We start from the raw sequence: 26,772 nt of genomic DNA on the forward strand, positions 1-26,772 counted from the left end.
GCAGTCTGTTAGGATCTGTAACATTCTCTCTCTCTACCCTAGCAGTCTGTTGGGATCTGTAACATTCCTCTCTCTACCCTAGCAGTCTGTTAGGATCTGTAACATTCCTCTCTCTCTACCCTAGCAGTCTGTTAGGATCTGTAACATTCCTCTCTCTCTACCCTAGCAGTCTGTTGGGATCTGTAACATTCCTCTCTCTACCCTAGCAGTCTGTTAGGATCTGTAACATTCCTCTCTCTACCCTAGCAGTCTGTTAGGATCTGTAACATTCTCTCTCTACCCTAGCAGTCTGTTAGGATCAGTAACATTCCTCTCTCTCTCTACTGAACCAGTCTGTTAGGATCTGTAACATTCCTCTCTCTCTCTACTGAACCAGTCTGTTAGGATCTGTAACATTCCTCTCTCTCTACTCCTAGCAGTCTGTTAGGATCTGTAACATTCCTCCTCTCTACCCTAGCAGTCTGTTAGGATCTGTAACATCTTCTCTCTCTCTACCCTAGCAGTCTGTTAGGATCTGTAACATTCCTCTCTACCTAGCAGTCTGTTAGGATCTGTAACATTCTCTCTCTCTCCCTAGCAGTCTGTTGGGATCTGTAACATTCTCTCTCTCTCTACCCTAGCAGTCTGTTAGGATCTAGTAACATTCCTCTCTCTCTACCCTAGCAGTCTGTTAGGATCTGTAACATTCCTCTCTCTACCTAGCAGTCTGTTGGGATCTGTAACATTCCTCTCTCTACCCTAGCAGTCTGTTAGGATCTGTAACATTCCTCTCTCTACCCTAGCAGTCTGTTAGGATCTGTAACATTCTCTCTCTCTACCCTAGCAGTCTGTTAGGATCTGTAACATTCCTTCTCTCTCTACCCTAGCAGTCTGTTAGGATCAGTAACATTCCTCTCTCTCTACCCTAGCAGTCTGTTAGGGATCTGTAACATTTCTCTCTCTCTACCCTAGCAGTCTGTTAGGATCTGTAACATCTCTCTCTCTCTACTGAACCAGTCTGTTGGGATCTGTAACATTCCTCTCTCTCTACCCTAGCAGTCTGTTAGGATCTGTAACATTCCTCTCTCTACCCTAGCAGTCTATTAGGATCTGTAACATTTCCTCTCTCTCTACCCTAGCAGTCTGTTAGGATCTGTAACATTCTCTCTCTCTACCCTAGCAGTCTGTTAGGATCTGTAACATTCCTCTCTCTACCCTAGCAGTCTGTTAGGATATGTAACATTCCCTCTCTCTCTACCCTAGCAGTCTGTTAGGATCTGTAACATTCTCTCTCTCTACCTTAGCAGTTGTTAGAGCAGTCTGTTAGGATCTGTAACATTCCTCTCTCTACCCTAGCAGTCTGTTAGGATCTGTAACATTCCTCTCTCTCTACCCTAGCAGTCTGTTGGGATCTGTAACATTCCTCTCTCTACCCTAGCAGTCTGTTAGATCTGTAACATTCTCTCTCTCTACCCTAGCAGTCTGTTAGGATCTGTAACATTCCTCTCTCTCTACCCTAGCAGTCTGTTGGATCTGTAACATTCCTCTCTACTCCTAGCAGTCTGTTAGGATCTGTAACATTCTCTCTCTCTACCCTAGCAGTCTGTTAGGATCTGTAACATTCCTCTCTCTCCCCTAGCAGTCTGTTAGGATCTGTAACATTCCTCTTCCTCTCTACCCTAGCAGTCTGTTAGATCAGTAACATTCCTCTCTCTCTCTACCCTAGCAGTCTGTTAGGATCTGTAACATTCCTCTCTCTACCCTAGCAGTCTGTTAGGATCTGTAACATTCCTCTCTCTACCCCTAGACAGTCTGTTGGGATCTGTAACATTCCTCTCTCTACCCTAGCAGTCTGTTAGGGATCTGTAACATTCTCTCTCTACCCCTAGCAGTCTATTAGGATCTGTAACATTCTCTCTCTCTCTACCCTAGCAGTCTGTTAGGATCTGTAACATTCCTCTCTCTCTACCCTAGCAGTCTGTTAGGATCTGTAACATTCTCCTCTCTCTACCCTAGCAGTCTGTTAGGATATGTAACATTCCTCTCTCTCTACCCTAGCAGTCTGTTAGGATCTGTAACATTCTCTCTCTCTACCCTAGCAGTCTGTTAGGATCTGTAACATTCCTCTCTCTACCCTAGCAGTCTGTTAGGATCTGTAACATTCTCTCTCTCTCTACCCTAGCAGTCTGTTAGGATTTGTAACATTCTCTCTCTACCCTAGCAGTCTGTTAGGATCTGTAACATTCCTCTCTCTCTACCCTAGCAGTCTGTTAGGATCTGTAACATTTCTCTCTCTCTACCCTAGCAGTCTGTTAGGATCTGTAACATTCCTCTCTCTCTACTCCCTAGCAGTCTGTTAGGATCTGTAACATTCCTCTCTCTACCCTAGCAGTCTGTTAGGATCTGTAACATTCCTCTCTCTCTACCCTAGCAGTCTGTTAGGATCTGTAACATTCACTCTCTCTACCCTAGCAGTCTGTTAGGATCTGTAACAGTCCTCTCTCTACCCTAGCAGTCTGTTAGGATCTGTTACATTCCTCTCTCTACCCTAGCAGTCTGTTAGGATCAGTAACATTCCTCTCTCTCTACCCTAGCAGTCTGTTAGGATCTGTAACATTCCTCTCTCTACCCTAGCAGTCTGTTAGGATCTGCAACATTCCTCTCTCTCTCTACTGAACCATTCTGTTGGGATCTGTAACATTCTCTCTCTCTCTACCCTAGCAGTCTGTTAGGATCTGTAACATTCCTCTCTCTCTACCTAGCAGTCTGTTAGGATCTGTAACATTCTCTCTCTCTCTACCCTAGCAGTCTGTTAGGATCTGTAACATTCTCTCTCTCTACCCTAGCAGTCTGTTAGGATCTGTAACATTCCTCTCTCTCTACCTAGCAGTCTGTTAGGATCTGTAACATTCTCTCTCTCTACCCTAGCAGTCTGTTAGGATCTGTAACATCTCTCTCTCTCTACCCTAGCAGTCTGTTAGGATCTGTAACATTCCTCTCTCTTCCTAGCAGTCTGTTAGGATCTGTAACATTCCTCTCTCTCTCTACCCTAGCAGTCTGTTAGGATCTGTAACATTCCTCTCTCTACCCTAGCAGTCTGTTAGGATCTGTAACATTGCTCTCTCTCTACCCTAGCAGTCTGTTAGGATCTGTAACATTCCTCTCTCTACCCTAGCAGTCTGTTAGGATCTGTAACATTCCTCTCTCTACCCTAGCAGTCTGTTAGGATCTGTAACATTCCTCTCTCTCTACCCTAGCAGTCTGTTAGGGATCTGTAACATTCCCTCTCTCTACTCCTAGCAGTCTGTTAGGATCTGTAACATTCCTCTCTCTCTACCCTAGCAGTCTGTTAGGATCTGTAACATTCCTCTCTCTACCCTAGCAGTCTGTTAGATCTGCAACATTCCTCTCTCTCTCTACTGAACCAGTCTGTTGGGATCTGTAACATTCTCTCTCTCTCTACCCTAGCAGTCTGTTAGGATCTGTAACATTCCTCTCTCTCTACCCTACGCAGTCTGTTAGGGATCTGCTAACATTCCTCTCTCTCTCTACCCTAGCAGTCTGTTAGGATCTGTAACATTCCTCTCTCTCTCTACCCTAGCAGTCTGTTAGGATCTGTAACATTCCTCCTCTCTCTCTACCCTAGCAGTCTGTTAGGATCTGTAACATCTCTCTCTCTACCCTAGCAGTCTGTTAGGATCTGCAACATTCCTCTCTCTCTCTACCCTAGCAGTCTGTTAGGATCTGTAACATTCCTCTCTCTACCCTAGCAGTCTGTTAGGATCTGTAACATTCCTCTCTCTCTCTACTGAAGCAGTCTGTTGGGATCTGTAACATTCCTCTCTCTACTCCTAGCAGTCTGTTAGGATCTGTAACATTCTCTCTCTCTACCCTAGCAGTCTATTAGGATCTGTAACATTCCTCTCTCTCTACCCTAGCAGTCTGTTAGGATCTGTAACATTCCTCTCTCTCTCTACCCTAGCAGTCTGTTAGGATCTGTAACATTCTCTCTCTCTACCCTAGCAGTCTGTTAGGATATGTAACATTCCTCTCTCTCTCTACCCTAGCAGTCTGTTAGGATCTGTAACATTCCTCTCTCTCTCTACCTAGCAGTCTGTTAGGATCTGTAACATTCTCTCTCTACCCTAGCAGTCTGTTAGGATCTGTAACATTCCTCTCTCTCTCTACCCTAGCAGTCTGTTAGGATCTGTAACATTCCCTCTCTCTACCCTAGCAGTCTGTTAGGATCTGTAACATTCCTCTCTCTCTCTACCCTAGCAGTCTGTTAGGATCTGTAACATTCCTCTCTCTACCCTAGCAGTCTGTTAGGATCTGTAACATTTCTCTCTCTCTACCCTAGCAGTCTGTTAGGATCTGTAACATTCCTCTCTCTCTACCCTAGCAGTCTGTTAGGATCTGTAACATTCTCTCTCTCTCTACCCTAGCAGTCTGTTAGATCTGTAACATTCCTCTCTCTACCCCTAGCAGTCTGTTAGGATCTGTAACATTCCTCTCTCTACCCTAGCAGTCTGTTAGGATCTGCAACATTCTCTCTCTCTCTACCCTAGCAGTCTGTTAGGATCAGTAACATTCTCTCTCTCTCTACCCTAGCAGTCTGTTAGGATCTGTAACATTCCTCTCTCTACCCTAGCAGTCTGTTAGGATCTGTAACATTCCTCTCTCTCTCTACTGAACCAGTCTGTTGGGATCTGTAACATTCCTCTCTCTCTCTACCCTAGCAGTCTGTTAGATCTGTAACATTCCTCTCTCTCTACCCTAGCAGTCTGTTAGGATCTGTAACATTCCTCTCTCTCTACTCCTAGCAGTCTGTTAGGATCTGTAACATTTCCTCTCTCTACTCCTAGCAGTCTGTTAGGATCTGTAACATTCTCTCTCTCTACTCCTAGCAGTCTGTTAGGGATCTGTAACATTCCTCTCTCTCTACCCTAGCAGTCTGTTAGGGATCTGTAACATTCCTCTCTCTCTCTACCCTAGCAGTCTGTTAGGATCTGCTAACATTCCTCTCTCTCTACCCTAGCAGTCTGTTAGGATCTGCAACATTCCTCTCTCTCTACTCCTAGCAGTCTGTTAGGATCTGTAACATTCCTCTCTACCTAGCAGTCTGTTAGGATCTGTAACATTCCTCTCTCTCTACCCTAGCAGTCTGTTAGGATCTGTAACATTCCTCTCTCTCTACCCTAGCAGTCTGTTAGGATCTGTAACATTTTCCTCTCTCTCTACCCTAGCAGTCTGTTAGGATCTGTAACATTCCTCTCTCTCTACCCTAGCAGTCTGTTGGGATCTGTAACATTTCTCTCTCTCTACCCTAGCAGTCTGTTAGGATCTGTAACATTCCTCTTTCTACCCTAGCAGTCTGTTGGGATCTGTAACATTCCTCTCTCTACCCTAGCAGTCTGTTAGGATCAGTAACATTCTCTCTCTCTACCCTAGCAGTCTGTTAGGATCTGTAACATTCTCTCTCTACCCTAGCAGTCTGTTAGGATCTGTAACATTCTCTCTACCCCTAGCAGTCTGTTAGGATCAGTAACATTCCTCTCTCTCTCCTATCAGTCTGTTAGGATCTGTAACATTCCTCTCTCTACCTAGAAGTCTGTTGGGATCTGTAACATTCCTCTCTACCCTAGCAGTCTGTTAGGATCTGTAACATTCCTCTCTCTCTACCCTAGCAGTCTGTTAGGATCTGTAACATTCTTCTCTCTCTCCTGCAGCAGTCTGTTAGGATCTGTAACATTCCTCTCTCTACCCTAGCAGTCTGTTAGGATCTGTAACATTCCTCTCTCTACCCTAGCAGTCTGTTAGGATCTGTAACATTCCCTCTCTCTCTACCCTAGCAGTCTGTTAGGATCTGTAACATTCCTCTCTCTCTCCTGCAGCAGTCTGTTAGGATCTGTAACATTCCTCTCTCTCTACCCTAGCAGTCTGTTAGGATCTGTAACATTCCTCCTCTCTCTACCTAGCAGTCTGTTAGGATCTGTAACATTCCTCTCTCTCTCTACCCTAGCAGTCTGTTGGGATCTGTAACACTCTCTAACCTAGCAGTCTGTTAGGATCTGTAACATTCCCTCTCTCTACCCTAGCAGTCTGTTAGGATCAGTAACATTCCTCTCTCTCTCTCTACCCTAGCAGTCTGTTAGGATCTGTAACATTCCTCTCTCTACCCTAGCAGTCTGTTAGGATCTGCAACATTCCTCTCTCTCTCTACTGAACCAGTCTGTTGGGATCTGTAACATTCCTCTCTCTCTCTACCCTAGCAGTCTGTTAGGATCTGTAACATTCCTCTCTCTCTCTACCCTAGCAGTCTGTTAGGATCTGTAACATTCCTCTCTCTCTCTACCCTAGCAGTCTGTTAGGATCTGTAACATTCCTCTCTCTACTCCTAGCAGTCTGTTGATCTGTAACATTCTCTCTCTCTACCCTAGCAGTCTGTTAGGATCTGTAACATTCCTCTCTCTACCCTAGCAGTCTGTTAGGATCTGTAACATTCCTCTCTCTCTACTCCTAGCAGTCTGTTAGGATCTGTAACATTCCTCTCTCTCTCTACCCTAGCAGTCTGTTAGGATCTGTAACATTCCTCTCTTTCTCTACCCTAGCAGTCTGTTAGGATCTGTAACATCCCTCTCTACCCTAGCAGTCTGTTAGGATCTGTAACATTCTCTCTCTCTACCCTAGCAGTCTGTTAGGATCTGTAACATTCCTCTCTACTGCCTAGCAGTCTGTTAGGATCTGTAACATTCCTCTCTCTCTACCCTAGCAGTCTGTTGGGATCTGTAACATTTCTCTCTCTCTACCCTAGCAGTCTGTTAGGATCTGTAACATTCCTCTCTCTACCCTAGCAGTCTGTTGGGATCTGTAACATTCTCTCTCTACTCCTAGCAGTCTGTTAGGATCAGTAACATTTCTCTCTCTACCCCTAGCAGTCTGTTAGGATCTGTAACATTCCTCTCTACCCTAGCAGTCTGTTAGGATCTGTAACATTCCTCTCTACCCTAGCAGTCTGTTAGGATCAGTAACATTCCTCTCTCTCTACCCTATCAGTCTGTTAGGATCTGTAACATTCCTTCTCTCTACCCTAGAAGTCTGTTGGGATCTGTAACATTCTTCTCTCTACCCTAGCAGTCGGTTAGGATCTGTAACATTCTCCTCTCTCTCTACCCTAGCAGTCTGTTAGGATCTGTAACATTCTCTCTCTCTCCTGCAGCAGTCTGTTAGGATCTGTAACATTCCTCTCTCTCTACCCTAGCAGTCTGTTAGGATCTGTAACATTCTCTCTCTACCCTAGCAGTCTGTTAGGATCTGTAACATTCTCTCTCTCTACCCTAGCAGTCTGTTAGGATCTGTAACATTCCTCTCTCTCTCTCCTGCAGCAGTCTGTTAGGATCTGTAACATTCCTCTCTCTCTACCCTAGCAGTCTGTTAGGATCTGTAACATTCCTCTCTCTCTACCCTAGCAGTCTGTTAGGATCTGTAACATTCTCTCTCTCTACTCCCTAGCAGTCTGTTGGGATCTGTAACATTCCCTCTCTCTAACCTAGCAGTCTGTTAGGATCTGTAACATTCCTCTCTCTCTACCCTAGCAGTCTGTTAGGATCTGTAACATTCCTCTCTCACCTAGCAGTCTGTTGGGATCTGTAACATTCCTCTCTCTCTACCCTAGCAGTCTGTTAGGATCTGTAACATTCCTCTCTCTACCCTAGCAGTCTGTTAGGATCTGTAACATTCCTCTCTCTCTACCCTAGCAGTCTGTTAGGATCTGTAACATTCCTCTCCTCTCTCTACCCTAGCAGTCTGTTAGGATCTGTAACATTCCTCTCTCTCTCTACCCTAGCAGTCTGTTAGGATCAGTAACATTCCTCTCTCTCTCTCTCTACCCTAGCAGTCTGTTAGGATCTGTAACATTCCTCTCTCTCTACCCTAGCAGTCTGTTAGGATCAGTAACATTCCTCTCTCTCTCTCTACTCCTAGCAGTCTGTTAGGATCTGTAACATTCCTCTCTCTCTACCCTAGCAGTCTGTTAGGATCTGTAACATTCCTCTCTCTCTCTACCCTAGCAGTCTGTTAGGATCTGTAACATTCCCTCTCTCTCTACCCTAGCAGTCTGTTGGGATCTGTAACATTCTCTCTCTCTACCCTAGCAGTCTGTTAGGATCTGTAACATTCCTCTCTCTACCCTAGCAGTCTGTTAGGATCTGTAACATTCCTCTCTCTCTCTACCCTAGCAGTCTGTTAGGGATCTGTAACATTCCTCTCTCTACCCTAGCAGTCTGTTAGGATCTGTAACATTCCTCTCTCTACCCTAGCAGTCTGTTAGGATCTGTAACATTCCTCTCTCTCTCTACCCTAGCAGTCTGTTAGGATCTGTAACATTCCCTCTCTCTACCCTAGCAGTCTGTTAGGATCTGTAACATTCTCTCTCTACCCTAGCAGTCTGTTAGGATCTGTAACATTCCTCTCTCTCTACCCTAGCAGTCTGTTAGGATCTGTAACATTCCTCTCTCTACCCTAGCAGTCTGTTGGGATCTGTAACATTCCTCTCTCTCTACCCTAGAGTCTGTTAGGATCTGCAACATTCCTCTCTCTCTACTCCTAGCAGTCTGTTAGGATCTGTAACATTCCTCTCTCTACCCTAGCAGTCTGTTAGGATCTGTAACATTCCCTCTCTCTCTACCCTAGCAGTCTGTTAGGATCTGTAACATTCTCTCTCTCTACCCTAGCAGTCTGTTAGGATCTGTAACATTCCTCTCTCTACCCTAGCAGTCTGTTAGGATCTGTAACATTCCTCTCTCTACCCTAGCAGTCTGTTAGGGATCTGTAACATTCCTCTCTACCCTAGCAGTCTGTTAGGATCTGTAACATTCTCTCTCTCTCTACTGAACCAGTCTGTTGGGATCTGTAACATTCTCTCTCTCTCTACCCTAGCAGTCTGTTAGGATCTGTAACATTCCTCTCTCTACCCTAGCAGTCTGTTAGGATCTGTAACATTCCTCCTCTCTCTCTACCCTAGCAGTCTGTTAGGATCTGTAACATTCCTCTCTCTCTACCCTAGCAGTCTGTTAGGATCTGTAACATTCCTCTCTCTCTCTACCCTAGCAGTCTGTTAGGATCTGTAACATTCCTCTCTCTACCCTAGCAGTCTGTTAGGATATGTAACATTCCTCTCTCTCTCTCTACCCTAGCAGTCTGTTAGGATCTGTAACATTCCTCTCTCTCTCTACCTTAGCAGTCTGTTAGGATCTGTAACATTCCTCTCTCTACCCTAGCAGTCTGTTAGGATCTGTAACATTGCTCTCTCTCTCTACCTAGCAGTCTGTTAGGATCTGTAACATTCCTCTCTCTACCCTAGCAGTCTGTTAGGATCTGCCTAACATTCCTCTCTCTCTCCCTAGCAGTCTGTTAGGATCTGTAACATTTCCTCTCTCTCTACCCTAGCAGTCTGTTAGGATCAGTAACATTCCCTCTCTCTCTCTACCCTAGCAGTCTGTTAGGATCTGTAACATTCTCTCTCTCTACCATAGCAGTCTGTTAGGATCTGCAACATTCCTCTCTCTCTACTGAACCAGTCTGTTGGGATCTGTAACATTCCTCTCTCTCTCTACCCTAGCAGTCTGTTAGGATCTGTAACATTCCTCTCTCTCTACCCTAGCAGTCTGTTAGGATCTGTAACATTCCTCTCTCTCTACCCTAGCAGTCTGTTAGGATCTGTAACATTCCTCTCTCTCTACCCTAGCAGTCTGTTAGGATCTGTAACATTCCTCTCTCTCTCTACCCTAGCAGTCTGTTAGGATCTGTAACATTCCTCTCTCTACCCTAGCAGTCTGTTAGGATCTGTAACATTCCTCTCTCTCTCTACCCTAGCAGTCTGTTAGGATCTGTAACATTCCTCTCTCTCTCTACCCTAGCAGTCTGTTAGGATCTGTAACATTCCCCTCTCTACCCTAGCAGTCTGTTAGGATCTGTAACATTCCTCTCTCTCTCTACCCTAGCAGTCTGTTAGGATCTGTAACATTCCTCTCTCTACCCTAGCAGTCTGTTAGGATCTGTAACATTCCTCTCTTCCCTAGCAGTCTGTTAGGATCTGTAACATTCCTCTCTCTCTACCCTAGCAGTCTGTTGGGATCTGTAACATTCTCTCTCTCTACTCCTAGCAGTCTGTTAGGATCTGTAACATTCCTCTCTCTACCCTAGCAGTCTGTTGGGATCTGTAACATTCCTCTCTCTACCCTACAATCTGTTAGGATCAGTAACATTCCTCTCTCTCTACCCTAGCAGTCTGTTAGGATCTGTAACATTCCTCTCTCTACCCTAGCAGTCTGTTAGGATCTGTAACATTCCTCTCTACCCTAGCAGTCTGTTAGGATCAGTAACATTCCTCTCTCTCTACCCTATCAGTCTGTTAGGATCTGTAACATTCCTCTCTCTACCCTAGAAGTCTGTTGGGATCTGTAACATTCCTCTCTACCCTAGCAGTCGGTTAGGATCTGTAACATTCCTCTCTCTCTCTACCCTAGCAGTCTGTTAGGATCTGTAACATTCCTCTCTCTCTCCTGCAGCAGTCTGTTAGGATCTGTAACATTCCTCTCTCTCTACCCTAGCAGTCTGTTAGGATCTGTAACATTCCTCTCTCTACCCTAACAGTCTGTTAGGATCTGTAACATTCCTCTCTCTCTACCCTAGCAGTCTGTTAGGATCTGTAACATTCCTCTCTCTCTCTGCTGCAGCAGTCTGTTAGGATCTGTAACATTCTCTCTCTCTCACCCTAGCAGTCTGTTAGGATCTGTAACATTCTCTCTCTCTCTACCTAGCAGTCTGTTAGGATCTGTAACATTCTCTCTCTCTACCTAGCAGTCTGTTGGGATCTGTAACATCCCTCTCTCTAACCTAGCAGTCTGTTAGGATCTGTAACATTCCTCTCTCTCTACCCTAGCAGTCTGTTAGGATCTGTAACATTCCTCTCTCTACTCCTAGCAGTCTGTTAGGATCTGTAACATTCATCTCTCTCTACCCTAGCAGTCTGTTAGGATCTGTAACATTCCGCTCTCTCTACCCCTAGCAGTCTGTTAGGATCAGTAACATTCCTCTCTCTCTACCCTAGCAGTCTGTTAGGATCTGTAACATTCCTCTCTCTACCCTAGCAGTCTGTTAGGATCTGTAACATTCCTCTCTCTCTACCCTAGCAGTCTGTTAGGATCAGTAACATTCCTCTCTCTCTCTACCCTAGCAGTCTGTTAGGATCTGTAACATTCCTCTCTCTACCCTAGCAGTCTGTTAGGATCTGCAACATTCCTCTCTCTCTCTACTGAACCAGTCTGTTGGGATCTGTAACATTCCTCTCTCTCTACCCTAGCAGTCTGTTAGGATCTGCAACATTCCTCTCTCTCTACCCTAGCAGTCTGTTAGGATCTGTAACATTCCTCTCTCTCTCTCCTAGCAGTCTGTTAGGATCTGTAACATTCCTCTCTCTCTACCCTAGCAGTCTGTTAGGATCTGTAACATTCCTCTCTCTCTACCCTAGCAGTCTGTTAGGATCTGTAACATTCCTCTCTCTACCCTAGCAGTCTGTTAGGATCTGTAACATTCCTCTCTCTCTACCCTAGCAGTCTGTTAGGATCTGTAACATTCCTCTCTCTCTACCCTAGCAGTCTGTTAGGATCTGTAACATTCCTCTCTCTACCCTAGCAGTCTGTTAGGATCTGTAACATTCCTCTCTCTACCCCTAGCAGTCTGTTAGGATCTGTAACATTCCTCTCTCTACCCTAGCAGTCTGTTGGGATCTGTAACATTCCTCTCTCTCTACCCTAGCAGTCTGTTAGGATCTGTAACATTCCCTCTCTCTACCCTAGCAGTCTGTTGGGATCTGTAACATTCCTCTCTCTACCCTAGCAGTCTGTTAGGATCAGTAACATTCCTCTCTCTCTACCCTAGCAGTCTGTTAGGATCTGTAACATTCCTCTCTCTACCCTAGCAGTCTGTTAGGATCTGTAACATTCCTCTCTACCCTAGCAGTCTGTTATGATCAGTAACATTCCTCTCTCTACCCTATCAGTCTGTTAGGATCTGTAACATTCTCTCTCTACCCTAGCAGTCTGTTGGGATCTGTAACATTCCTCTCTCTACCCTAGCAGTCGGTTAGGATCTGTAACATTCCTCTCTCTCTCACTCCTAGCAGTCTGTTAGGATCTGTAACATCCTCTCTCTCCTGCAGCAGTCTGTTAGGATCTGTAACATTCTCTCTCTCTACCCTAGCAGTCTGTTAGGATCTGTAACATTCCTCTCTCTCTACCCTAGCAGTCTGTTAGGATCTGTAACATTCCTCTCTCTCTACCCTAGCAGTCTGTTAGGATCTGTAACATTCCTCTCTCTCTCCTGCAGCAGTCTGTTAGGATCTGTAACATTCCTCTCTCTCTCTACCCTAGCAGTCTGTTAGGATCTGTAACATTCCTCTCTCTCTCTACCCTAGCAGTCTGTTAGGATCTGTAACATTCCTCTCTCTACCCTAGCAGTCTGTTAGGATCTGTAACATTCCTCTCTCTCTCTACCTAGCAGTCTGTTAGGATCAGTAACATTCCTCTCTCTCTACCTAGCAGTCTGTTAGGATCTGTAACAGTCCTCTCTCTACCCTAGCAGTCTGTTAGGATCTGTTACATTCCTCTCTCTACCCTAGCAGTCTGTTAGATCAGTAACATTCTCTCTCTCTCTCTACCCTAGCAGTCTGTTAGGATCTGTAACATTCCTCTCTCCACCCTAGCAGTCTGTTGGGATCTGTAACATTCCTCTCTCTACCCTAGCAGTCTGTTAGGGATCTGTAACATTCCTCTCTCTCTTACCCTAGCAGTCTGTTAGGATCTGTAACATTCTCTCTCTCTACCCTAGCAGTCTGTTGGGATCTGTAACATTCCTCTCTCTACCCTAGCAGTCGGTTAGGATCTGTAACATTCCTCTCTCTCTCTACCTAGCAGTCTGTTAGGATCTGTAACATTCCTCTCTCTCTCCTGCAGCAGTCTGTTAGGGATCTGTAACATTCTCTCTCTCTACCCTAGCAGTCTGTTAGGATCTGTAACATTCCTCTCTCTACCCTAGCAGTCTGTTAGGATCTGTAACAATTCCTCTCTCTCTACCCTAGCAGTCTGTTAGGATCTGTAACATTCCTCTCTCTCCTGCAGCAGTCTGTTAGGGATCTGTAACATTCTCTCTCTCTACCCTAGCAGTCTGTTAGGATCTGTAACATTCCTCTCTCTACCTAGCAGTCTGTTAGGATCTGTAACATTCTCTCTCTACCCTAGCAGTCTGTTGGGATCTGTAACATTCCTCTCTCTCTACCCTAGCAGTCTGTTAGGATCTGTAACATTCCTCTCTCTACCCTAGCAGTCTGTTAGGATCAGTAACATTCCTCTCTCTCTCTACCCTAGCAGTCTGTTAGGGATCTGTAACATTCTCTCTCTCTACCCTAGCAGTCTGTTAGGGATCTGTAACATTCCTCTCTCTACCCTAGCAGTCTGTTAGGATCTGTAACATTCCCTCTCTCTCTACCCTAGCAGTCTGTTGGGATCTGTAACATTCCTCTCTCTACCCTAGCAGTCTGTTAGGATCTGTAACATTCCTCTCTCTCTACCCTAGCAGTCTGTTAGGATCTGTAACATTCCTCTCTCTACCCTAGCAGTCTGTTAGGATCTGTAACATTCCTCTCTCTACCCTAGCAGTCTGTTGGGATCTGTAACATTCCTCTCTCTACCCTAGCAGTCTGTTAGGATCTGTAACATTCTCTCTCTCTCTACCCTAGCAGTCTGTTAGGATCTGTAACATTCCTCTCTCTCTACCCTAGCAGTCTGTTAGGATCTGTAACATTCCTCTCCCTCTCTACTGAACCAGTCTGTTAGGATCTGTAACATTCCTCTCTCTACCCTAGCAGTCTGTTAGGATCTGTAACATTCCTCTCTCTACCCTAGCAGTCTGTTAGGATCTGCACGCGGGCCCTTCCAGACAAGTCAGTTCAAAATGACACATACCCCAGACCATCATATCAGATACAACCCAGGACTCGAGGGGGTCCGATCCATATATTCTGGATCCGGACGGGTCTCGGTCCCGTGGATCCATATATTCTGGATCCGGGACCGGGTCTCGGGTCCCGGTGGATCCATATATTCTGGATCCGGACCGAGTCTCGGGTCCCGGTGGATCCATATATTCTGGATCCGGACCGAGTCTCGGGTCCCAGTGGATCCATATATTCTGGATCCGGACCGGGTCCCAGTGGATCCATATATTCTGGATCCGGACCGGTCTCGGTCCCAGTGGATCCATATATTCTGGATCCGGACCGAGTCTCGGGTCCCCGGGTGGATCCATATATTCTGGATCCGGGACGGGTCTCGGTGGATCCATATATTCTGGATCCGGACCGAGTCTCGGGTCCCGGTGGATCCATATATTCTGGATCCGGACCGAGTCTCGGGTCCCGTGGATCCATATATTCTGGATCCGGACCGATCTCGGGTCCCGGTGGATCCATATATTCTGGATCCGGACCGGGTCTCGGGTCCCGGTGGATCCATATATTCTGGATCCGGACCGGGTCTCGGGTCCCGGTGGATCCATATATTCTGGATCCGGACCGGGTCTCGGGTACAGGTGAATCCATATATATTCTGGATCCGGACCGGGTCTCGGGTACAGGCGGATCCATATATTCTGGACCGGGTCTTCAAGTATAAATGACCAAAGTTACGTATAGATTGCCATATATATTTTGTGTTAATTATCCTGAAGATTCCAGTAACTTGCCAGTAGCAACCCCTATACCGGAGACCGTCCTGGACTGGAGCGCCACGACACTGATAAACAGTATAGAAATGTAAACATCAGAAACAAGCTTGTGATGTTGTGTGAAACAGTGAGATTCAGCATGTGCCTTTTGCCCTAGATTAGTCTAATACAGCCAGTCCTGCGTGTGTAGGTACCTTGTGCTGCAGACGTGTGTATAAGTTGCTGGTGTGTGTGGAAGCGTGTATGGTGTGTGACTCACGGCTTTGAATGCATCCTCCAGGTTCTTGTGTGTGTTGTGTGTTGGTGTGGAGGCAGGGGGAGGCTTGGCCTTCTGTTTGCCCGCTGAAGGCTTCTTGTTGCTGGGCTCGGCCGGAGGAACCTGCTCCTTGTAATGCTTCTTCCCCATCTTCTCAAAAGCCTCAAACAACGTCTCCGATGTCACCAGGGGAGCTGCAACACAACATAGGTCAGAGAGAGACAGAGAAATGGAGAGAAGAGAGACAAACCGACAGACGGACAGACGGACAGACCGTGTGTATAGCTCAGACTTCCAGAGGCTTCTCCAGGATGCCCCTCCTATCTGCCTCCCTCCCGTCAGTTAGCCAGCCAGTCAGTGTGAAGCCTAGTTATCTGCCTCCCTCCCGTCAGTTAGCCAGCCAGTCAGTGTGAAGCCTAGTTTGACCATGTGTAGATTAGTGTTGTCACTATCCATGGCAGGGCTCTACAGTGCGTCTGCCTAATCACACACAGGACAACCAATCCCATGGGGAGCTGCGCGCTCTGAGTGAAGTACTGAAAGATTCATTTTTAGAAGCACACAGCCATAAACACAGGCATAAACACAGGCATAAAAGTTGGTCTAATTTAACCGGAAGTCTACTCAAGTGTGGCTGTCCTTATGTTCCTTGGCTATTTACATTATCTTCACACGCTAGCTTGTTTTTCAATGTTAGTTTGAGCTCAACTGCTAGCGAAGAGACATGTCGTAGAATGTCATCTTTTACTGACAGACATGCCAATCCCACCGTTACAACGGTAACGGCCCGCCCCTTAAAAAGGGGCAGCTGAACATTTGTCTCACTTAAGTGACTCAAATATTTGAGGGTACATTGTAATTGATTGAGCATGGAACACTCAAAACAGCTTTTATTCATAAACTTTGTCGTTTCTTATCATAAAAACACTTCCTCAAATACTTTCATTGTGCTCCTAAATGTCTGTGTGCTCCTAAATTTATTTGTGTGCTCCTAAATTTATTTGTGTGCTCCTAAATTTATTTGTGTGCCCCTACATTTCTCAACTAAAGAGCATGTGGTCCTTGTAAAAAAAAATCATAATAAATAAATTCGGCCATGCCAGAATTTTGACTTCGATACCGATACCAGGTTTAGTATCACGATACCATTACTCGATACAATCACGATACTCGATACCCTATACCAGGGCTGCCCAACCCTCATCCTGGAGATCTACTGTCCTGTAGGTTTTCAGTCCAACCCTAATTTAGCATCTCTGATTCAGCTAGTTAAGGTCTTGTTGAGCAGCTAATAAGTAGAATCAGGTGTGTTAAATTAGGGTTGGACTGAAAACCCACAGGACGGTAGATCTCCAGGAAGAGGGTTGGACTGAACCCACAGGACAGTAGATCTCCAGGAAGAGGGTTGGACTGAAAACCCACAGGACGGTAGATCTCTAGGAAGAGGGTTGGACTGAAAACCCACAGGACGGTAGATCTCTAGGAAGAGGGTTGGACTGAACCCACAGGACAGTAGATCTCCAGGAAGAGGGTTGGACTGAAAACCCACAGGACGGTAGATCTCTAGGAACAGGGTTAGACTGAAAACCCACAGGACGGTAGATCTCCAGGAACAGGGTTAGACTGAAAACCCACAGGACGGTAGATCTCCAGGAACAGGGTTGGACTGAAAACCCACAGGACGGTAGATCTCTAGGAAGAGGGTTGGACTGAAAACCCACAGGACAGTAGATCTCTAGGAAGAGGGTTGGACTGAAAACCCACAGGACGGTAGATCTCTAGGAAGAGGGTTGGACTGAAAACCCACAGGACAGTAGATCTCCAGGAAGAGGGTTGGACTGAAAACCCACAGGACGGTAGATCTCTAGGAAGAGGGTTGGACTGAACCCACAGGACAGTAGATCTCCAGGAAGAGGGTTGGACTGAAAACCCACAGGACAGTAGATCTCCAGGAAGACGGTTGGACTGAAAACCCACAGGACAGTAGATCTCCAGGAAGAGGGTTGGACTGAACCTACAGGACAGTAGATCTCTAGGAAGAGGGTTGGACTGAACCTCCAGGACAGTAGATCTCCAGGAAGACGGTTGGACTGAAAACCCACAGGACAGTAGATCTCCAGGAAGACGGTTGGACTGAAAACCCACAGGACAGTAGATCTCCAGGAAGAGGGTTGGACTGAACCTACAGGACAGTAGATCTCTAGGAAGAGGGTTGGACTGAACCTCCAGGACAGTAGATCTCCAGGAAGACGGTTGGACTGAAAACCTACAGGACAGTAGATCTCCAGGAAGAGGGTTGGACTGAACCTACAGGACAGTAGATCTCTAGGAAGAGGGTTGGACTGAACCTCCAGGACAGTAGATCTCTAGGAAGAGGGTTGGACTGAAAACCTACAGGACAGTAGATCTCCAGGAAGACGGTTGGACTGAAAACCTACAGGACAGTAGATCTCCAGGAAGAGGGTTGGGCAGCCCTGCCCTATACCGTCAAAATACTCTTTACCATCACGATACTCTATATCAAAATCACATTTTATTTGTCACATACACATGTTTAGCAGATGTTATTGCAGCGAAATGCTTGTGTTTCTAGATCCAACAGTGCAGCATATCTAACAATTCACAACGATACACACAACCTGAAAGTAAAAGAAAGGAATTAAGGAATATATAAATATTAGGTCTATCAATGTCGGAGTGGCATTGACTAAAATACAGTAGAATAGAATACAGTATATACATATGAGATGAGTAAAGCAGTATGTAAACATTATTAGAAGTGACTAGTGTTCCATTATTAAAGTGGCCAGTGATTCCATGTCTATGTATATAGGGCAGCAGCCTCTAAGGTGCAGGGTTGAGTAACCGGTGGTAGCTGCTAGTGGTGGCTATTTAACAGTCTAATGGCCTTGAGATACCGGGTGGTAGCCGGCTAGTGGTGGCTATTTAACAGTCTGATGGCGCCTTGAGATACCGGGTGGTAGCCGGCTAGTGGTGGCTATTTAACAGTCTGATGGCCTTGAGATACCGGGTGGTAGCCGGCTAGTGGTGGCTATTTAACAGTCTGATGGCCTTGAGATACCGGGTGGTAGCCTGCTAGTGGTGGCTATTTAACAGTCTGATGGCCTTGAGATACCGGGTGGTAGCCGGCTAGTGATTGCTATTTAACAGTCTGATGGCCTTGAGATAGAAGCTGTTTTTCAGTCTCTCTGTCCCAGCTTTGATGTACCTGTTATGAACGCGGGGTGAACAGGCAGTGGCTCGGGTGGTTGTTGTCCTTGAAGATCTTTTGGGCCTTCCTGTGACGTCGGGTGCTGTAGGTGTCCTGGAGGGCAGGTAATTTGCCCCACGGTGATGCGTTGGGCAGACGGCATGATGACAGAAGTGAGTGCTACGGGGTGATAGTCATTTAGTTCAGTTACCTTTGCTTTCTTGGGTACAGGAACAAATGGTGGACATCTTGACGCAAGTGGGGACAGCAGACTGGGATAGAGAGAGATTGAATATGTCCGTAAACACTCCAGCCAGCTGGTCTGCACATGCTCTGAGGACAGAGCTAGGGATGCCGTCTGGGCCGGCAGTCTTGCGAGGGTTAACAAGCTTAAATGTCTTACTCACATCAGCCACGGAGAAGGAGAGCCCACAGTCCTTGTTAGCGGTCCGCGTCGGTGGCACTGTGTCCACCCATACACAAAAATGTATGCACGCATGACTGTAAGTCGCTTTGGATAAAAGCGTCTGCTAAATGGCATATTATATTATCCTCAAAACGGGCGAAGAAGGTGATTAGCTTGTCTGGAAGCGAGACGTCGGTCTCGGCGACGTAGTCCGTGATTGTCTGTAGACCCTGCCACATACGTCTCGTGTCTGAGCCGTTGAATTGCGACTCCACTTTGTCGCTATACTGACGTTTTGCCTGTGATTGCCTTATAGAGGGAATAACTACCATTGCGATACTCGATACCATCACGATACTCGTCATCACATTTAAAAAATGGCACTTTATCCAGACAGACAAACTCACCTACTGCTTTCTTCAATCATTGGGCGTCTTTTCAGTTCAATATCACTACATTAGAAATGTGTTAGGTCAATGTGTTAGGTCAATGTGTTAGGTCAATGTTTCTGAAACAGCCATGTATTCATTAATAAACCAATAATACAATCTGACTCTGTTTTACCAATCTAACTACATAACAATACAATGGTAATCAATCATTTATTTGAATGGTAAATCTATTGATAAACTGGATAAATCGAGATGTACTGTGAAGGTGAATGCATATGACTCGTTTCAGGAAAATAGGCGTATGTCGCGCATCACTACTTCACAGGAGAGCCATTTGTTTTAATCAAAATGTGTTTATGTGCAGAAATGCCTTCGGGAACATGCACACACTCAAAGTTTTTAGAACACCTCATCCAAGGGTTTTTCTTCATTTGTACTATTTTCTACATTGTAGAATAATATTGAAGACATCAAAACTATGAAATAACACATATGGAATCAGGTAGTAACCAAAAAAGTGTTAAACAAATCAAAATATATTTTATATTTGAGATTCTTCAAATAGTCACCCTTGGCTTTGATGACAGCTTTGCACACTCTTGGCATTCTCTCAACCAGCTTCATGAGGTAGTCACCTGGAATGCATTTCAATTAACAAGTGTGCCGTCTTAAAAGTTAATTTGTGGAATTTATTTTCTTCTTAATGCGCTTGAGCCAATCAGTTCTGTTGTGACAAGGTAGGGGTGGTATACAGAAGAAAGGCCTCTTTGGTCCAAGTTATGACAAGAACAACTCAAATAAGCAAAGAAAAACGACAGTCCATCATTATTTTAAGACATAAGGTCAGTCAATACGGAAAATGTCAATAACTGAACGTTTCTTCCAAGTGCAGTCGTAAAAACCATCAAGCGCTATGATGAAACTGGCTCTCATGAGGACCGCCACAGGAATGGAAGACCCAGAGTTACCTCTGCTGCAGAGGATAAGTTCCTTAGAGTTACCAGCCTCAGAAATTGCAGCCCAAATAAATGCTTCACAGAGTTCAAGTAACAGACATCTCAACATCAACTGTTCAGAGGGGACTGTGTGAATCAGGCCTTCATGGTCGAATTGCTACAATGGAACCACTACTAAAAGGACACCAACAAGAAGAGACCTGCTTGGGCCAAGAAACATGAGTAATGGACATTAGACCGGTGGAAATCTGTCCTTTGGTCTGGAGTCCAAATTGGAGATTTTTGGATCCAACCGCCGTGTCTTTGTAAAACGTGGTGTGGATGAACGGATGATCTCCGCATGTGTATTTCCCACCGTAAAGCATGGAGGAGGAGGTGTTATGGTGTGGGGGTGCTTTTCTGGTGACACTGTGATTTATTTAGAATTCAAGGCACACTTAACCAGCATGTCTACCACAGCATTCTGCAGCGATACGCCATCCCATCTGGTTTGGTCTTAGTGGGACTATCATTTGTTTTTCCAACAGGACAATGACCCAACACACCTCCAGGCTGTGTAAGGGTTATTTTACCAAGAAGGAGAGTGATGGAGTGCTGAATCAGATGACCTGGCCTCCACAATCACCCGACCTCAACCCAATTGAGATGGTTTGGGATGAGTTGGACGGCAGAGTGAAGGAAAAGCAGCCAACAAGTGCTCAGCATATGTGGGAACTCCTTCAAGACTGTTGGAAAAGCATTCCAGGTGATGCTGGTTGAGAGAATGCCAAGAGTGTGCAAAACTGTCATCAAGGCAAAGGGTTTCTATTTGAAGAATCTCATTTGTTTAACACTTTCTTGGTTACTGATTCGATATGTGTTCTTTCATCGTTTGGATTTCGTCACCATTATTCTACAATGTAGAAAATAGTAAAAATAAAGAAAAAACCCTTGAATGAGTAGGTGTGTCCAAACTTTTCACTGATTATATATATATATATATATATATATATATATATATATATACATACATACACACACATACAGTTGAAGTTGGAAGTTTACATACACTTAGGTTGGAGTCATTAAAACTCGTTTTCAACCACTCCACAAATGTCTTGTTAACAAACTATAGTTTTGGCAAGTCGGTTAGGACATCTACTTTGTGCATGACACAAGTCATTTTTCCAACACTGTATCACAATTCCAGTGGGTCAGAGGTTTACATACACTAAGTTGACTGTGCCTTTAAACAGCTTGGTAAATTCCAGAAAATGTCATGGTTTTAAAAGCTTCTGATAGGCTAATTGACATCATTTGAGTCAATTGGAGGTGTACCTGTGGATGCATTTCAATGCCTACCTTCAAACTCAGTGCCTCTTTGCTTGACATCATGGGAAAAACAAAAGAAAAATCAGCCAAGACCTCAGAAGAAAAATTGTAGACCTCCACAAGTCTGGTTCATCCATGGGAGCAATTTCCAAACGCCTGAAGGTACCACGTTCATTTCTACAAACAATAGTACGCAAGTATAAATACCATGGGACCACGCAGACGTCATACCGCTCAGGAAGGAGACGCGTTCTGTCTCCTAGAGATGAACGTACTTTGGTGAGAAAAGTGCAAATCAATCCCAGAACAACAGCAAAGGACCTTGTGAAGATGCTGGAGGAAACAGGTATAAAGGTATCTATATCCACAGTAAAACTAGTCCTATATCGACATAACCTGAAAGGCCGCTCATTAAGGAAGAAGCCACTGCTCCAAAACCGCCATAAAAAAGCCAGACTACGGTTTGCAATTGCACATGGGGACAAAGATCATACTTTTTGGAGAAATGTCCTCTGGTCTGATGAAACAGAAATATAATTGTTTGCCCATAATGACCATCGTTATGATTGGAGGAAAAAGGGGGTGCCTTGCAAGTCGAAGAACACCATCCCATCCCTGAAGCACGGGGGTGGCAGCATCATGCTGTGGGGGTGCATTGCTGCAGGAGGGACTGGTGCACTTCACAAAATAGATGGCATCATGAGGAAGGAAAATGTGGATATATTGAAGCAACATCTCAAGATATCAGTCAGGGAGTTAAAGCTTGGTCGCAAATTGGTCTTCCAAATGGACAATGACCCCAAACATACACTGCTCAAAAAAATAAAGGGAACACTTAAACAACACAATGTAACTCCAAATCAATCACACTTCTGTGAAATCAAACTGTCCACTTAGGAAGCAACACTGATTGACAATACATGTCACATGCTGTTGTGCAAATGGAATAGACAACAGGTGGAAATTATAGGCAATTAGCAAGACACCCCCAATAAAGGACTGGTTTTGCAGGTGGTGACCACAAACCACTTCTCAGTTTCTATGCTTCCTGGCTGATGTTTTGGTCACTTTTGAATGCTGGCGGTGCTTTCCCTCTAGTGGTAGCATGAGACGGAGTCTACAACCCACACAAGTGGCTCAGGTAGTGCAGCTCATCCAGGATGGCACATCAATGCGAGCTATGGCAAGAAGGTTTGCTGTGTCTGTCAGCGTACTGTCCAGATCATGGAGGCGCTACCAGGAGACAGGCCAGTACATCAGGAGACGTGGAGGAGGCCGTGAGGAGGGCAACAACCCAGCAGCAGGACTGCTACCTCCGCCTTTGTGCAAGGAGGAGCAGGAGGAGCGCTGCCAGAGCCCTGCAAAATGACCTCCAGCAAGCCACAAATGTGCAGTGTCTGCTCAAACGGTCAGAAACAGACTCCATGAGGGTGGTATGAGGGCCCGACGTCCACAGGTGGGGGTTGTGCTTACAGCCCAACACCGTGCAGGACGTTGGAATTTGCCAGAGAACACCAAGATTGGCAAATTCGCCACTGGCGCCCTGTGCTCTTCACAGATGAAAGCAGGTTCACACTGAGCACGTGACAGACGTGACAGAGTCTGGAGACGCCCGTGGAGAACGTTCTGCTGCCTGCAACATCCTCCAGCATGAGCGGTTTGGCGGTGGGTCAGTCATGGTGTGGGGTGGCATTTCTTTGGGGGGCCGCACAGCCCTCCATGTGCTCACCAGAGGTAGCCTGACTGCCATTAGGTACCGAGATGAGATCCTCAGACCCCTTGTGAGACCATATGCTTGTGCGGTTGGCCCTGGGTTCCTCCTAATGCAAGACAATACTAGACCTCATGTGGCTGGAGTGTGTCAGCAGTTCCTGCAAGAGGAAGGCATTGATGCTATGGACTGGCCCGCCCGTTCCCCAGACCTGAATCCAATTGAGCACATCTGGGACATCATGTCTCGCTCCATCCACCAACGCCACGTTGCACCACAGACTGTCCAGGAGTTGGCGGATGCTTTAGTCCAGGTCTGGGAGGAGATCCCTCAGGAGACCATCCGTCACCTCATCAGGAGCATGCCCAGGCGTTGTAGGGAGGTCATACAGGCACGTGGAGGCCACACACACTACTGAGCCTCATTTTGACTTGTTTTAAGGACATTACATCAAAGTTGGATCAGCCTGTAGTGTGGTTTTCCACTTTAATTTTGAGGGTGACTCTAAATCCAGACCTCCATGGGTTGATAAATTTGATTTCCATTGATAATTTTTGTGTGATTTTGTTGTCAGCACATTCAACTATGTAAAGAAAAAAGTATTTAATAAGATTATTTCATTCATTCAGATCTAGGATGTGTTATTTTAGTGTTCCCTTTATTTTTTTTAGCAGTGTACTTCCAAAGTTGTGGCAAAATGGTTTAAGGAAACAAAGTCAAGGTATTGGAGTGGCCATTACAAAGCCCTGACCTCAATCCTATAGACAATTTGTGGGCAGAACTGAAAAAGCGTGTGCGAGCAAGGAGGCCTACAAACCTGACTCAGTTACACCAGCTCTGTCAGGAGGAATGGGCCAAAATGCACCCAACTTATTGTGGGACGCTTGTGGAAGGCTACCCGAAACGTTTGACCCAAGTTAAACAATTTAAAGGCAATACTACCAAATACTAATTGAGTGTATGTAAACTTCTGACCCACTGGGAATGTGATGAAATAAATAAAAGCTGAAATATATCATTCTCTCTACTATTATTCTGACATTTCACATTCTTAAAATAAAAGTGGTGATCCTAACTGACCTAAGACAGGGAATTTTTACTAGGATTAAATGTCAGGAATTTTGAAAAACTTAGTTTAAATGCATTTCGCTAAGGTGTACAGTGGGGGAAAAAAGTATTTAGTCAGCCACCAATTGTGCAAGTTCTCCCACTTAAAAAGATGAGAGAGGCCTGTAATTTTCATCATAGGTACACGTCAACTATGACAGACAAATTAAGAAAAAAAAATCCAGAAATTCACACTGTAGGATTTTTAATGAATTTATTTGCAAATTATGGTGGAAAATAAGTATTTGGTCACCTACAAACAAGCAAGATTTCTGGCTCTCACAGACCTTTAACTTCTTCTTTAAGAGGCTCCTCTGTCCTCCACTCATTACCTGTATTAATAGCACCTGTTTGAACTTGTTATCAGTATAAAAGACACCTGTCCACAACCTCAAACAGTCACACTCCAAACTCCACTATGGCCAAGACCAAAGAGCTGTCAAAGGACACCAGAAACAAAATTGTAGACCTGCACCAGGCTGGGAAGACTGAATCTGCAATAGGTGAGCAGCTTGGTTTGAAGAAATCAACTGTGGGAGCAATTATTAGGAAATGGAAGACATACAAGTCCACTGATAATCTCCCTAGATCTGGGGCTCCACGCAAGATCTCACCCCGTGGGGTCAAAATTATCACAAGAACGGTGAGCAAAAATCCCAGAACCACACAGGGGGACCTAGTGAATGACCTGCAGAGAGCTGGGACCAAAGTAACAAAGCCTACCATCAGTAACACACTACGCGCCAGGGACTCAAATCCTGCAGTTCCAGACGTGTCCCCCTTCTTAAGCCAGTACATGTCCAGGCCCGTCTGAAGTTTGCTAGAGTGCATTTGGATGATCCAGAAGAGGATTGGGAGAATGTCATATGGTCAGATGAAACCAAAATAGAACTTTTTTGGTAAAAACTCAACTCGTCGTGTTTGGAGGACAAAGAATGCTGAGTTGCATCCAAAATACACCATACCTACTGTGAAGCATGGGGGTGTAAACATCATGCTTTGGGGCTGTCTTTCTGCAAAGGGACCAGGACGACTGATCCGTGTAAAGGAAAGAATGAATGGGGCCATGTATCGTGAGATTTTGAGTGAAAACCTCCTTCCATCAGCAAGGGCATTGAAGATGAAACGTGGCTGGGTCTTTCAGCATGACAATGATCCCAAACACACTGCCCGGGCAACGAAGGAGTGGCTTCGTAAGAAGCATTTCAAGGTCCTGGAGTGGCCTAGCCAGTCTCCAGATCTCAACCCCATAGAAAATCTTTGAGGGAGTTGAAAGTCCGTGTTGCCCAGCGACAGCCCCAAAACATCACTGCTCTAGAGGAGATCTGCATGGAGGAATGGCCCAAAATAGTGTGTGAAAACCTTGTGAAGACTTACAGAAAACGTTTGACCTGTGTCATTGCCAACAAAGGGTATATAACAAAGTATTGAGAAACTTTTGTTATTGACCAAATACTTATTTTCCACCATAATTTGCAAATAAATTCATAAAAATCCTACAATGTGATTTTCTGGATTTTTTTTCTTATTTTGTCTGTCATAGTTGACGTGTACCTATGATGAAAATTAAAGGCCTCTCTCATCTTTTTAAGTGGGAGAACTTGCACAATTGGTGGCTGACTAAATACTTTTTTTCCCCACTGTATATGCCACAGGGTATGGCATGGCGTTGCAAAATGGAGTGATCCTTCTTCAAGATCCCTTTTACCCTGTACAAATCTCCCACTTTACCACCACCAAAGCACCCCCAGACCATCACATTGCCTCCAACATGCTTGACAGATGGCATCAAGCACTCCTCCAGCATCTTTTCATTTGGCCTGCGTCACAAATGTTTTCTTTGTGATCCAAACACCTCAAACTTCGATTTGTCTGTCCATAACACCTTTTTCCAATCTTCCTCTGTCCAGTGTCTGTGTTCTGTTGCCCATCTTAAACTTTTATTTTTATTGGCCAGTCTGAGATATGGCTTTCTCTTTGCAACTCTGCCTAGAAGGTCAGCATCCCGGAGTCGCCTCTTCACTGTTGACGTTGAGACTGGTGTGCGGGTACTATTTAATGAAGCTGCCAGTTGAGGACCTGTGAGGCGTCTGTTTCTCAAACTAGACACTCGAATGTATTTGTCCTATTTGTATTTCCGTTTAATTTGATGTCATTTTAATGGACAATGTTTTTTTGTCTCATTTCGAAGTGAACCCCAAACTTTTGAACGGTAACGTAATATATATACATACACGGGGGATTGGAAATTATGCAGACAATTACATTGATGGAAGCTACAATCTGCAATATTAAAGCTGATCTACCGCCTAAAAATACACTTTTTTTTTTTTATGAATGTTGAAATGGAACCAAATTCTGTTTCTGTTTCCTTTTATATTAGGATATACATTTACATTTTAGTCATTTAGCAGACGCTCTTATCCAGAGCGACTTACAGGAGCAATTAGGGTTAAGTGCCTTGCTCAAGGGCACATTTACGTCATTTAGCAGACGCTCTTATCCAGAGCGACTTACAAATAGGTGTATTCACCCTATAGCCAGTGGGAAAACCACTTTACACTTATTTTTTTATTTTTTATTTTGGGGGGGGTAGAAGGATTACTTTATCCTATCCCAGGTATTCCTTAAAGAGGTGGGGTTTCAAATGTCTCCGGAAGGT

At 45.1% G+C, this 26,772-nt stretch overlaps 1 protein-coding gene across 1 annotated transcript in view; it reads right to left on the bottom strand.

The window, feature by feature from the left end:
• tmem214 (transmembrane protein 214) overlaps nt 1-26,772 on the bottom strand; it is an 89,727-nt gene that overhangs the window by 52,464 nt on the left and 10,491 nt on the right. Inside the window, exon 2 of the mRNA XM_045218937.1 lies at nt 15,020-15,210. Within this exon, the coding sequence (XP_045074872.1) occupies nt 15,020-15,210 (191 nt within the window). The remainder of the gene's footprint in view (nt 1-15,019; nt 15,211-26,772) is intronic.

The sequence above is a fragment of the Coregonus clupeaformis genome, unplaced genomic scaffold (assembly GCF_020615455.1).
Source record: "Coregonus clupeaformis isolate EN_2021a unplaced genomic scaffold, ASM2061545v1 scaf1917, whole genome shotgun sequence".
NCBI lineage: Eukaryota > Metazoa > Chordata > Actinopteri > Salmoniformes > Salmonidae > Coregonus > Coregonus clupeaformis.